The sequence below is a fragment of the Rattus norvegicus genome, chromosome 17 (genome assembly GCF_021556685.1).
Source record: "Rattus norvegicus strain SHRSP/BbbUtx chromosome 17, alternate assembly SHRSP_T2T, whole genome shotgun sequence".
In the NCBI taxonomy this organism is placed as follows: domain Eukaryota; kingdom Metazoa; phylum Chordata; class Mammalia; order Rodentia; family Muridae; genus Rattus; species Rattus norvegicus.
The window spans coordinates 50,767,343-50,781,790 of record NC_141550.1 but is presented as its reverse complement, the minus strand read 5'-3'; the positions used below and the strand labels follow the sequence as shown (position 1 = coordinate 50,781,790).

Below are 14,448 nucleotides of genomic sequence, written 5' to 3'. Positions count from 1 at the left end.
GAAGGCCAGGATAGCTTCTGCCATTACAAGATGGCGCTGGCCTCCGCCGCGCCAGCAGACTTCCTTTCAGGAAGTTAACTGTGTGTGCATGTGCAAGAGTGCCTTCGTGCCAGGTCTTTGCCCACCCCGGGGCATGCCTAATGAGATCATGGGTAAGCGACCAATCAGGTGTGGATGCTCTGCGCTAGGGTGTATATAAGCCGCGCCATGTGAGTGCGCGGGGCTCTCCTTAAGATTTTAATAAAAGTTTTGGCTGCCGCAAGGATTCGTATGTCCCCGTGTGTTTTCTTGCTGGCGAGGTCGCACGTGGGACATTTGGTGCGGAGAACCCAGGATAAAAAATGCCACACCATCGCCAGGAGCCGAGAGGGAGTCCTCCATCCGCGGAGAGGAACGAGAAGTGGCAGGAATTGAGGTAAGCTCCGAGAGACATGATAATTTCCGAATTGTTTGGTCTTGACCTATTGTATCTTTCTCCTTCTGCTGAGGGTGCTGTTGAGGCCTCTATTAAATAGTAGTCTGAGGCCGGGAACGTTAGGAATTTGGCAGATGGTTAAGGATTGTTTAGGTAAAGACATTTTTCGTCCTATAATAGCGGCAGGCCAAGAGGCCCTGGATGAAATTCAGGAAAGCATGTCAGAAACAGAGCGTAGTGAAAGGTTGCAACGAAAAAATGATACTGATCGATCTCAAGCACCAGGCCCCTCTGCGGTCTTACCACCGTCAGAGGTGATAGTACGGGGAAAGGACGCCCCGGGGACAGTGGCCACCTCAGCTACTGAGGGAGGGACCCCTGCAAAAAAGGGGGCCCCCTTGCTAAGATTAAAATTAAATAAACAGGGAAAGGAGGAGAAAACCCTGAAAAAAAGCCTTTATCCGGTAAAGGAGTTAGAGGTCTTGGGGCTTGATAGTTCAGAAACAGACGAGCTTGGCTCCTCTGAGGAAGAGGATTTAGAAGATGAGGCAGCTCGCTATGAAGAAGAAAGATATGGGCCTAGGTGGAGACCCACTGTGAAGAAACCGAAAGTTATGGATCCTTCGTGGACAAGGATGGTAATTTTGTTTATTTTTTTCTTTGTGTGGGAAGCCGTTACAGCTGTTAGGACAGGTCAGAGGAATGACTAATAGCCTTGTATTATATAATTTTGTCGCTTCTTCAATGTAAGAAGTTAGAACTTTAAATCTTTCAGTGTATACAGAAATTTTTACTACAAACCTTTGCTCTCAAAATGAGCTTTAATATTTGGGGAGTAGCTGTTGCACTACTCCAGAAAAGAATATTTGAAACTAATTTCAAGCTTCTAAGGATATGTTAATTGGCTAAGTACCTCACCTTACCAGAGGACTTAGGTCTTTGTTATGCACATTGGAGATAAAGCTTCAGCTGTGTTAATACAGAGTTGTGGACTAGAGTCATCGAAGTATTTTAAAAAGAAACCTGATAAAACATATCTTATTCCAAACAACAGTTAATTGGTTATTATAAAATACTGATATTTGGCCTATTACATATACAAATTTTTCAGGCAAAATTGATAATTTTACTCTTTGCATGCTTTTGTACCTCCTGTATATTTGTGCATACAACCCATAGGAAATGCGCTTACTGTATTTATAGGTGGTTCATCTAATGAAAAGGCTACATGTATGATTGGATCACTTGTTTATTCTCTTGAGTTTCTGTTGCTTCAGTACATTATTAAATTCCGTGCTTTAGCCACTGTTTTTAAATCAAGCTTTCAATTCATATACTGATAGCCAATGTGTGGCTTGTGGTTTACAATTGATTTCAATTACTTAATGCTTTATTAGAGGCAAGTTTTCTACATGAAATCAGTGAGTGATGATTTCAGTGTGAATTGTCTGACAACTCACTGTCCTTTCAGTGCCCTGGCTCAGACAACTAAACAAAACCATAGACCCAGCTCTTTAAAAATGGTAATGGAGTTGATAACACACCCTCATGAAAAGAGGATTTTCATTTACTTTCAACTCCCAGCCTCACCTTGCCAGCTCAGGGATTTCTAGTAAGACTGAAATTGGACAATATTTACAAGATTTGACATTTCTAATTAATGCTTATGTTTAGGTAAATAAAGTTTGTGAGGTGCTAGAGAAATGGCTTAGTGGTTAAGAGCACTAAGTACTGTTCCTTTATAGGACATTGAAAAACTCAAACTGGATTGCCTGGGCTCTTTAGCAAGGGAGGACAATGATACCAGACCGATTATAGGCCTTACATAGGAACAATTAGTCAAAAAATCTCATTCTTTATATATCCAAAACAATAATGCTGGAGACAATAATTTGGTATACAAATCAATTTATAAATACAAGTGCTCAGTGTCCACAATTTAATCCTCGAGGACTTACCTTAATAAATAATATCTTTACTATATCTTAATAAATAAAAGGTGGAGTTATCCCTGTACGCTAAATAATGCTCCTTTTATTTCAATTTTAAAATTTGGATGCCAAAGTTTATGGCACCCTACAACTAGGCATACTTCTGCCTAGGTGAAATAGAAAGATTCACATATTGACATGATCCTGTCCAGATATTTTTTATGGGGAAGAGGGAATGTTTGTGTTTTTTCTACAGGATGCTACAAGAGTGTGCCAGCTGCCAGAGGTGGTTGGTGAGACTTGCTGATCCTGGTTGCATAAAGATTCAGCTCTTCTGGTCCCTGGAGTCATTCCTCTGCCTTGAGAGGAAGATTGAAGATTCCCCTTCGCATTTTTGTCATCACAGAGATTTTGGCGTTGCTGCAGTCAGTGTTACTGCTGCGTGTGTCCCGTCCCACTATGGCCCGCTCTCTGACCCTCTGTGCACTGCTGCTTTCTGGAGAAGACTGGACTCCAGCCGTTGCTGCCTCCCTCATTTCCCTGGTGACTCTTGCTGCCTTAACTGGTCATTTTATAGACTGTAGCTTCACAGGAATGCCACCTGGGTAAAGCTGCTGTGGACTGGGGAACTCTGCCCTGGTTATACAGATCTCAGAAATGGTTCCATTGCCTGCTGGTTTTTCCAGAGATCCTGAACTGTCCTGGAAAAGACCTTGACACTTTCGCTGCTATTGCAGCAGCCATTACTGCTGCAGACATTGTGTCTGCAGTGTCTGGAGTTATCCTCCCCCAATCTATTGTTAGACAAGCACAGTGGGTAAACTTTCTGGAGTAGTTACTAACAATTGGGAATTCTAAATTCTATTATAGGAGCGGCTTAACTACGGCCCTTGGTGGTAACAGCTGAGGTGAACCAGATGAGGTGCCCACTACTTATCGGGAGTGGCTCTGTTTGGTGCACCCCTATGCTGTGGATTAGTGTTCATGCTATGGTTGGTTTGCAAACTCAGATCTCAACAGAAACGTGACAAGGCCGTTATCACTCAAGCACTTGTGGCCATTGTACAAGGGGCCTCCCCTGGAATTTGGTTATCTATGCTCAGGAATTAGTCGGTATCTGAGTTCTCTGCTCTTGCACCCCATGGATCTGTGGATCCATTGCACTGGGATGAGAGAGACTCAATGATCCTTTGATCAGCCCTTCCACATCGCTGAGGTTTCCTCATTGCACTCGATAGGGTGATCAGGACTGTTATAAAATAAATAAATAGGGGGAGATGTAGAGGGCCGCTGCCACCACAAGATGGCGCTGGCTTCCACTGCGCCCCATGTGGAAGGCCAGGATAGCTTCCGCCATTACAAGATGACGCTGGCCTCCGCCACGCCAGCCGACTTCCTTTCAGGAAGTTAACTGTGTGCGCATGTGCAAGAGTGCCTTCGTGCCAGGTCTTTGCCCACCCCGGGGCGTGCCTAATGAGATCATGGGTAAGCGACCAATCACGTGTGGATGCGCCGCGCTAGGGTGTATATAAGCCGCGCCATGCGGACGCGTGGGGCTCTCCTTAAGATTTTAATAAAAGTTTTGGCTGCCGCAAGGATTCGTATGTCCCCGCGTGTTTTCTTGCTGGCAAGGTCGCGCGTGGGACAATTCTCCCAGGTTCTTGCTGCCAAATAGAATGGTAACAATATTGTGAATATATTTTTTACCTGTGGTTTACAGTTTCATTATAAAATTAATCTTTGATTTCATAAAATCTACTATAAATTAATTACTCCTAGTTCTTGGACAAGGAAAGACTTTAAACATTTCAATTGTCTTAGGTATTATGAAAATATATCATTCAATTAAATTGTTAAGTCAATCAGAATATAGTTTTGATTTACATAAGCTGTTTATATTTAGGTACAACTATTTTCTTTTCACATTTATTCGAGGAGTATGGTTACCCTTGGGTATAATCATGGGTAGATACCTGGAGTGACACTTGATATCTAGAATTGGACTGAGCATGTTGATGGATGCCAATTATATTGTTTTAATGTGATCTATTCTAGAATAGTGCTATGAACATTATAAAAAAATCTGGAGTGCTGTTGTAAACATGATCATCTCCCTCCAGTGCCCTGTCCCTTTATAAAAATGTAAGAAAACTTAAATAGAAATGGTCAGAATTAAAACCCATTCAAAACTCTGAAAACATTTGATATTTTATAGCAAAATAAACGTTGAGTCAAGGAAGAATCAACTTTAACATGATAGGAGAGTTTCAGATGATTTTTAATTATTGTTGACCAACTTCTTCCCAGATTTGAGAGCATCCCTGAATACGTCAGCCAATGTTCCCGAAGAGGGCATATGTCACCAAGCTAAAAGAAAAGATTACAGATCACGAAGAATTGCTTTTATCTATTCTAACTGGCATCCTTGTGGAAATCTTTCACCAGTCTTTTGAAGGGTAGCTCTTCTAAGTAGGCCCTACCAGATCTGCCAGTCTAGCTTTGTTGCCATGCGTTACTTCATGCAGATGTTTTAAGATTGGATGTATCAGCGCTTCAGGAAATGAAACCATCCTGCTGTCATTCAATTTCCCAAGGGAGTTAGCACCTTAATCAATGAATCTTAGGCTGGCTCCTCATTCCATTCTGTGTGACGAAGTTTGAGCACAGAGAAGTACAAACAGTATCAAAGCCTAGTTAACTGTTCTCCAACTAAGAATTTTAGTGGCTCTGCCAGATCTTTGATTTCCTTTATAGTCAGTCTCTTGGTTCTCTGGGAAGAATATGTTAGCTATTTGTACTGACAAGTCAGCTGCCTGAAGTAGGACTAGTGTTCCCATGAGATGCTTCAGTATCTTCATTTTCTGGAATTGGTAATCCTCTTTCTTTTCCAAGGCACCATGTACATGGTACGAAGCTATATTTAGAATCAATTTGGTGGTTGATTTGTTTTCTTTGGGGAAGTTGTAAATCTCTAGAAGGTAAAATTAGCCCAGACCTTTGTGTGGATGTGCAGGCTGGAAAGGAGTGTGTTCTATTAATCTTATCTGGTGTTCTCACAGCATATCCAGCTCAGCACCATTCCTCCAAGCTGATCCTCTTGGGAATAATTCCTAGGCCTCAACTGTCAGTGTTTGACCTCATGAACATGGTCTGTTGCATCAAAAATTGTTCATTTGTTGGTTTGTTTTCCAAGACAAGTCCAGACTAGGTTGGAACTCACTGTGTAGCTCAGGGAGTCTTCTGCCTCACCCTCCTGTTTGCTAAGGTTACAAGTGTGAGCCAACATGCCAGGCTGTATCTCCAATATCTCAGTGTCTCTGTTTCACATCAAAAGCATATTCTATCACTGTCAATACAATTGCTAGGGTTAGGGCTGTGTGGCAATATTTGGATTGTCAAGCAAGTAGCCCACATGTGCCTTTTTGTTGTTGTTGTTGGTGGTGGTGGTGGTTTTTGTTTTTGTTTTTGTTTTTGTTTTTGCACTATCATCCAGAATCCTTTCTATCCCAATAAGGTCAACATGGATGAAGTCCAAACACTGTAAGAAACTGTCCCAAGTAAGCTACCCTTCTCCTTTGCTATCACTAAGGTACTCCCTGCATCTTACTTGCTGAAACTGGTTTAAGGTTGGCTGGCCAACTGTGGCTATAGATGCCAGTTGCTTCACAATACATACAATCAGCAACTTGAAAGGCTAGTGAAGCTTGAACAGCAGTAAAGCTGGAACTGATGTTTTAATTTCTTTAATAGCACCAACTGTCTGTGTTCTCTGCCAGTTGGTCATCTCCATCAAACATTGGATTATATACTATTGTGTGAAACTTTCTGTGGAGACATAAGCAAATGTCTACTCACTGCAGATAGGAACTACAACATACCAAAGTAAGGTACTGCCAGAATCCAGCTTGGTGAATGTGGTGTTTGGATGAAAATGCCCCTCATAGGCTCAAAAGGCATGACACTGTTCAGAGGCATGGCCTTGGAGTAGGCGTGGCCTTGTTTAAGGAAGTATGACATTGGGAGTAGGCTTTGAGGTTTCAATTGGTCAAGCCAAGCTCAATGGCACTCTTTCTTCTTGCAGCCTGCTGATCCAGCTGTAGAAATCTAGGCTCCTTCTCCAGTACCTTGTCTGGCTGCATTCTGCTATCTGTGCTTCCTGTCACAAAGATAATGGGCTAAATTTCTGATCCTGTAAGCAAGGCCCAATTACATGTTAGTTATAGAGCTTTCTGTAACTAAGACAACGAACTAATGACTTCCATTGGAGTTAATAGAACTATGGCGAGGGGTTCCTTACAGGGGTAGAAATGATTCCATGACACCGTATCACCAAAACCCATCCCAGCATGAGTGACAGCTCAGAAAATCTAGAAACTGGTACTGCATATCATGGAGGCAACTCAAGAAGTTGGGGAGTATCTCTTCCAGGTAGCTTAGTAGGTCTGCATCTCTTCTGTGCAGCTTAGATAGTCTCTAATTCATCCAAGCAACTTAGCTGAGCTCTATGTCTTAATTGGCTCAGCTTGCCTGAGAGTCTTTTGGGAAGCTTTGCTGGCCTGAGGATGTCTCTCAGTTGTCCTTAGCATTTATATGCTTTGGGGGGATGGAGGGAACTAGTGAGTCTGGTCAGTTTAAGGAACTTCCTGAAGCCTTTCAATTGTTTTCTTTCTAAGCTTGAAAGGTTTCCCTGAAGAATAGCATGTTTCATCTGTGGAATATTCTGTGTCTTAAAGGGTATCCCTTCAGCATAGAAGATTTCTCCTCAGAAGAGACTGCTACATGGTTAAGCATATTGTCCTGCACCGTATCAGGATGTTCCCTTGCCAAGGCGACTGCCCTGTCACGTCAAGGATGAAACTGTGCTTGATACTTTCTCATAGTTCTATGGGTTCAACACTAACTGGAAGTTTAAAAAAAAGCCATCATCTTCAAGTTATGCAGCATCTGCCTCTACCTGCTGCAGGAACAGCTCACCCACTGGGCAGTTGGCACCATAGAGGATCACCTCCGTCCTTACGTGCCAGAGTAAATAAGAACATTGACCAGCAATGGAGAGGACCAGAGAATGAAGCAGCTATTTTCTTTTCTTGTTTTCTTACCACTTTTCTTTCAGAGTTTAAAGAAAATGGACTCATGCACAGAACACCAGGTGTTTTGAAACTTGTTCATCCTGGATTTATTTTAATCATTTGTATCACAGAACTTAAAAAAAAAATCAGATGTCTTCTGCACGGACTGTGAGAGAAAATGCGTTGCAGACTGCTGCACTGCATCGGTGTCTTACTAAAGTGTGAAGGAAGGACTACTGTACACTGAATGCTTACTGTATCTGAAAGCACGGGGATGCTCTGTGTCGTGGTCTTCATGTTTGTGCTGGGTTTGCCTCTGACATGTCATCAGTATTGAGGGTGAGAGTGAATGTAACAGGTATAAATAACATTTAAAAACTTCATAGCTTTGCTATAATCACCGTTGTTCCAGAGCACTGTCAGATTCATTCTCATGACCAGATGGTTGTTACAAAAAGAAATTACAACCACGGGAAAGAAATGTTAATGAAAAAAAGCATCTCATTGAGTGAGGTATCTCTGCCTCGTGTGCACTGGGCCATGTTTGCTTTCTTGGTACTCATTAGTATATGTATTTTCCCAGATTTCTTTCCCCGAGTTGCTGATATAGAGTACTCTGCTGTGTGCAGATGCATTTATACACATTAAAGCAGATCTGGAGTCTGGTGTGGCTGAAGCAGCTAGAAAACCAAGGAACAGACATAGCTACAAAAACCATCATAAGTAGAGGACTTTTTTGGTTTTTGTTTTGTTTTTTGGTGTTAGAAATTTTAATTACAAGTAAAAAATCCAGTGAATTTTTTTTTAAAAAGCCAGTTTTTATTTTGTTCTCCCTTTCCTCTTGAGTTTTGCTGTCATGGATCAAAACAAAATCTAGCACTTCTTTCTTGGAGTCCTCATTACACAATAATGTAAGAGTTGTATATAAGGAATTTCAGCATATTTACTTAACTCTTGTAAAAAGCACAATAATTCCCATCAGACATTAGTTAAGGAAAGGCCAGAGAACCATTTGTCAACAGAATCTTCTGTATCTCAGGACTGTGCAGTGCTACAATGGTGTATCAATTCCTTCTTAGTTTTAGAACTAGAGCTATAACCTGACTGGTTGCCTTGTTTGCATTCCACAGGACTCCTAGCTGGACTTGAAACTGAGATGCCTCTCTCCCCATCCTAGAGATAAAAGAGAAGTAGGCAAAATGTCAAACCTAACCAACAGAATGCTTCAATAAACCTCCTGAAAGTGTAGCCCTCTAAATCTTACCCAATATGGATCAATACTCAAAACCCGTTCTGCTGCTTTTATAGGCATTTGAGACTGGTTACCACTAGTTAATACTGTAAGGCAATTTAAGCAAGGTTCAAAGGTTATTTAGCTCAAATTCTGAAATAGATGGTTCCTGTTATCTACTGCAATATTTACTGGACTCTAACTACTTCTCAAAATCCAAAACAAATACATATTTGTGCATGCTCATGAAATCATCATCATACACACACACACACACACACACACACACACACACCGCAAATAAATGAACAAAGAACCATAGCAATAAACAGAAACTAAGGAAAAGGTACAATCATTGCTCCCCACCAACAAAGTTGTCAACGTGAAAACACAGCTCTTCCATCAAAATAGCCTATTCTGGATCTAAATATGAGTGGCTAGGGTGTGGGAGCATAGATTTAGATTACGCCAAATTTCATCTTCGAATGTAATAACAGTTTCGTGAGGGATGTTTTATAGTAACATAAAAAAAGAAAGTCAAAAGTCAACTCAGTTTTTAAATACACTGGTTGGTATAGCAAGAGGTAGAAATTGTACTGCATCCACAGATGCTGTTTTATGACACTGTTAACTCTGGGGTTGGTGGACACTAGGAGTCTTGTTCATACATGCGAAGAATGTATCTAATAATCACAAGTTGGTTTGGTCACACAGAGAGGTGGGCAATAAACTTGGTGGGCTAGTCAAATGGACATGATAGCCTAAGATCATTTGTATCTTAGCTCTGAACCTGCAACATTAGAACCTCTCCACAGTAACTGGAGCTCTGAATCATCAACAGCCTTTAGGATGTTACCACAGGGGCATTTCCTTTCAGGGAACTTTGGTTCAGAAAGTGTTTATACTCAGCCAGTGTGATGAACAGGAATGAAGGGGAAACCCTGTGGCACATGTCATAGGCAATTGCTGGAATGCCCCCGAAAACCCAAGTGTGGGATCAGCTAGCCATGAGTCTTCTCTTTCTAAGCAGTCATAGGTCCACCCATAGAAAATGGGAGGGTCTTGCCTGCTTGAAGGGTCTGGACTGATTCTCTGGGTCCGGTAATTACCATAAGAACCATTACCATTATGTAAGGTTTACATTGCTCAATCCTTCACTGAAAACTAAGAGCCTGATTATCATGTTGGTGTGGCAGGTGAGAGTGCTTGCCTTGCAAGCCTGGGCACCTGAGCAATCCCAGAACCCACAGTGGAAGGAAATGACCAGCTCCCCCAATTGTCTTCTGATCACCATGCATATGGAAAACTGCAGTATCATAAGCACCCACACTGGCACTCACACATACAGACACACATCATACACATACAAACACACACAATACTAGCAAATAAATACATTTACTTTGTAAACATAGTAAACTTTAGTGGAAGGAAGTAAATTTGTTTAAGAATTGCCCTAAGGAAAATAGAAGGAACATTTCTATCTTAACTGTCCATCTCAAGAAAAGGAGTGGATTAAGAGTGTGGACTCTTTTATTAGACATAAACTATAGTGAGACAGCCTGTAAGAAACCCCCTGATGACTAAAAGTTTTCTCTCTGAAATAGTCTTTTCCTTTTTTTTTTTTTTTCAGAAGTCAAGATGGACCTGGGACTTTGAATTCCAGCTGCCAATGTTTGCATTTTCCCCCAAACAGACATAGAATTATGCAAATCAATTTCTGTGAATTTCGCATTGCACATGAAATAGACATCCACTAAAGATCCAAAGACAGGATTGCTGAGTTTAGGCAAAGTTAAAAGGTTCTTCATGTTGTGTTAGAAAGCAAGCGGTTTGCTCAGCCGTGCACTCTTACCAAGAAGAGCATCACATGCTCAAAGCAGCGGGTTCTCTCCTTAAAAGGGGAACAAAAATATCCATAGGAGGGACGTGGAAGCAAAGTTTAGAGCAGAGACTGAAGGAACAGCCATTCAGAACCTGCCCCACATGTGACATATATCTATATAGCCACCCAAACTAGGTAACATTGTTGAAGCTAAGAAGTGCATGCTGACAGGAACCAGATATAGATCTCTCCTGAGAGACACATCCAGAGCATGTCAAATACAGAGGCAAATGCTAGCAGCAAACCACTGAACTGAGAACAGGACCCCTGTTGGTGGAATTAAAGAAAGGTCTGAAATTGTTGAAGGAGCTTGCAACCCCATAAGAACAACAATGCCAACCAACCAGAGCTTCCAGGGATTAAACCACTACCCAAAGACTATACATGGACTGACCCTGGGCTCCAGCTGCATATGTGGCAGAGGATAGCCTTGTTGGGTACCAGTGGAAGGTGAAGCCCTTGGTTCTGCTGAGGTTGGAACCTAGTGTAGGGGAATGTCGGGGGCCAGTAAGGGGGAGTTCATGGGGGAAACACCCTTATAGGGGATGGGAAGGGGATAGGGGACTTATGGACAGGAAACCAAGAAAGGGAATAACATTTGAAATGTAAATAAAGAAATATATCCAATAAAAAAATAAAGTTTAAGCATAAAAAAAATTACTCTGGACCCAAAGCTCTGAGATGGTAAGCTAAAATGGTCAGCCTCTGTCTTCTGTAACTGCGTTATTTCAAGAGCTTACATTTTCTTAAAGTTAAATAACTTGAGGGGCAACTGAGCAAAGATTTTCTTCTAGAATTCGTGCTAAGGAAACTGGCGTGCATATACACAATGACATTGGACGTCTACATCAGTTCCCATACAGCATTATTAACTCAGAGTTGGGGAAATGACCTAATTACAACGGCTAAAGCTATAAAACCCATAAAAGCAAACGTAGAATTATGCATTTATTTATGTACCATTATCTTTATTTACTATACATGGCTCTTTATTTACTTACTTACTTATTTATTCTTGTCCATGTTTTCGTATTCTTTTTTGACTTGGAGACAGTGAAAGTAAACTTGAAAGTCCCTGGCTCAAAGTTGTGTGGGTAACCATAACTGTCCAGCATCATAGTCTCTCAAGGTAAGATCACATAGAGCTGAGGAAGACTGGCCTCATTCACATAGCACCCATCTTTTCATCCAAGGAGAGTGAATAGATCAGGGAGTGAAAACCCAGGCAGAGTCCTAGAATATCACCACCCAAAGAGCAGACAGAAGCCTAAGACATCAAGAATCCTAGAGAATATACACTTAAATCAGAGAAGACTATGTAGAGTAGCCACAGATGGCATGGGAAAACATTGCCTTGAGGGATTGCTGATTCGGACTTTAACTGAAAAGGAGTCAGATAAGAGCAAAATGGAAGAGGACACAAGGGTAGGAACAGTGACAGCCGACGAATATTTACCTGAGTAGACCAAGAGTAAAGCCAGAAGCAGTGATCTTAGCCTTTGATTTGAAGCATTAGAAAACAAGTAGAAAATGGAGAAAGACAAGCATTACAGAAAAGCCATGAGAAGAGTTAGTGACTCCTTGAGGGCAACCTGGGCTGAATGGCATGTGGAGCCACATGTGTTAGAGAAATCAGTAAACGGCACATGGTGCCACATGTTAAAGAAATCAGTCCAATTCTGAGAGAGCTTGCAGTGGATCACCTGATGAAGGAGGGAAGAAAGAAAGTTTCATTCCAGCATTTTCCATGCCTTTCTTCTATTAATTTACAATTAAAATAGTTTTGGGAGTTTGTCTACAAGAACAACCCTTTAATCATGTAGCAATAGAAAAAGTATAAAGGCATATTACAATTCAATTTCTACAAAATTATTGTTATATAAATAATGTTTAAATACATGGATTGCTAGTTTCAACTTAAAAAAAAGAGAGAGAATGGAAGAAAAAGGAAAAACATGACAGTTCTGGAAAGAACGTGACTGTGAAAGGACATTGGGAGGTGGAGAATCCATGCTATAAGACCATGATTCTAAATCAAATTGAGACATTTGGGTCTACTCTGAGTGGACCTTGAATGCTAATTCATTCGTAATAGTGAATGGGATGGAAAGCCCTATATAAGTTATTGAAAATTCTAACTCAGATGCAGCAAATTATCTCTAAGAAGTTGAAAAGACAAAGAAAATATGATTTATGAGCCCATAGCTAATGTTAGGACTTGGTAGAACTTTGCCAACCCAAATAATCAGTGATTTTGGTCATTTCCGTCCTGCTCCCTCTAAACATGAGGGATCCAGTTGCATTTTGGTGAAACCATTTAGCTCAATGTGGTCTCTTGTGTAGCTCAGGACCACAACTCCAATGAGAATTCTTGCCTGCTCCACTGAGTGAGTCAAGACAGCCAGGAAGGAAGCCCCCTTCTGCCACCATGACTCACCATGCATGAAGCTGAGCTGATGACCCAGGTCGGGAGCCACTGCATCTCCCTTACATGTGGACCCACTGCTAACCACGGTTGGTTAGACCACCAATTCCACATGTCAAATTAGGACTTTGCCTTGCAAAGTACCAAGGAGTCACACAGAGGTCATGGGTCTATTGTTCCCAGCTATACTTGCAAAGTTTTCACACAATGTTTATTTTGGCAGGAAGAATCTCCTGAAGGCTCTCGTGGTAATGTATGAGGAAGGGCCAACATAATGGCGGCATATCCAGGAAAGCAATGCTTACTATTGTCATAATTGTTTTCAAAGGAAATTATCCTCATTGTGTTCTTCTCTATTTGAGAATTTTTAGTTTAGTTGTAAGCATCTGTAGTTTGTTATTCTTGCTGTGGTGACAGAATTTAAGTAAATCAGGTAATTCCTGATTTTTGACAGCTCTATTTTGGTGCAAAGTTTCTCCATAAAATTATGTTCTCTATAATGCTCCTTGGAAGGCAAGTGCTTAGCACTTGTTGGGGAACCTGATTTTTGTTGTTGTTGTTGTTGTTGTTGTTGTTGTTGTTGTTGTTGTTAGGGGCTGACAGAGTTTCTGAGGTTTTTATTTGTTTGTTTGATGTGTGTGTGTAAAGGCAATTAGTCTCTTTAGAAGTTTAGTGATGAGTTGGATCCTGGCCCAGCTGTGACTGCTCAATTCTTCCTTTCACTTCCAGAAACATGGTCTCTGGTGTGACTGTCTCTGATGGTGTCATCAAGGTATTCAATGACATGGAAGTGTGCAAGTCCTCAAAACCAGAAGTGAAGAAATTCAAGAATGTGGTGAGTGCTCGTTTGCCTGAATGAGGGCAAGAAAAACATCATCCCGCAGGAGGGCAAGCAGATCCTAGTAGGAGATGCAGGAGAGACTGTGTACAACCCCTGCACCACTTTCATCAAGATGCTGCCCGACAAGGACTGCCACTATGCTTTCTTTTTTTTTTTTTTTTTTTTTTTTGGTTCTTTTTTTCGGAGCTTCCTAGGTAAGCGCTCTACCACTGAGCTAAATCCCCAGCCCCGCCACTATGCTTTCTAAGATGCAACCTACATGACCAAAGAGACAAAGAAGGAGGACCTGGTGTTCATCTTCTGGGATCCCTGGAATGCACCCCGAAGAGCAAAATGATCTATATTCCACAGATCTGTCTATATTCCACGGATGCAAACAACAAAAAGCTAACAGGAAGTAAGCATGAATTATAAGCTAACTGCTACCTGGGACCCAGAACCTCTGCATCCTAGCTGAAAAACTAGGAAACGGCATTTGCTTCCTGGAGGGCAAGCCTTCGGGAGCAGCCTCTAGTCTCCTGCCTGGATATCTAGCAGCCCCAGACCTTCCCATGGGGATTCCAGGCTGTCCCTTTCCTGCCAGTTCTGGTTCTCCCAAACTGCTTTTGATCTGATTCCTTTTGGGTGGAAGCAGACCAAGTCCCTCTACAG

At 41.6% G+C, this 14,448-nt stretch overlaps 1 protein-coding gene across 1 annotated transcript; it reads left to right on the top strand.

Moving 5' to 3' along the window:
- Positions 1 to 549: 549 nt before the first annotated feature.
- On the top strand, positions 550 to 13,815 carry LOC134482629 (cofilin-1-like). The gene is made up of 3 exons (XM_087591949.1): positions 550 to 1,053; positions 2,924 to 3,159; positions 13,686 to 13,815. Exons 1-3 carry the CDS (start codon positions 550 to 552, stop codon positions 13,813 to 13,815), a joined length of 870 nt encoding a protein of 289 aa, XP_087448075.1.
- The last annotated feature ends 633 nt before the right edge of the window (positions 13,816 to 14,448 follow it).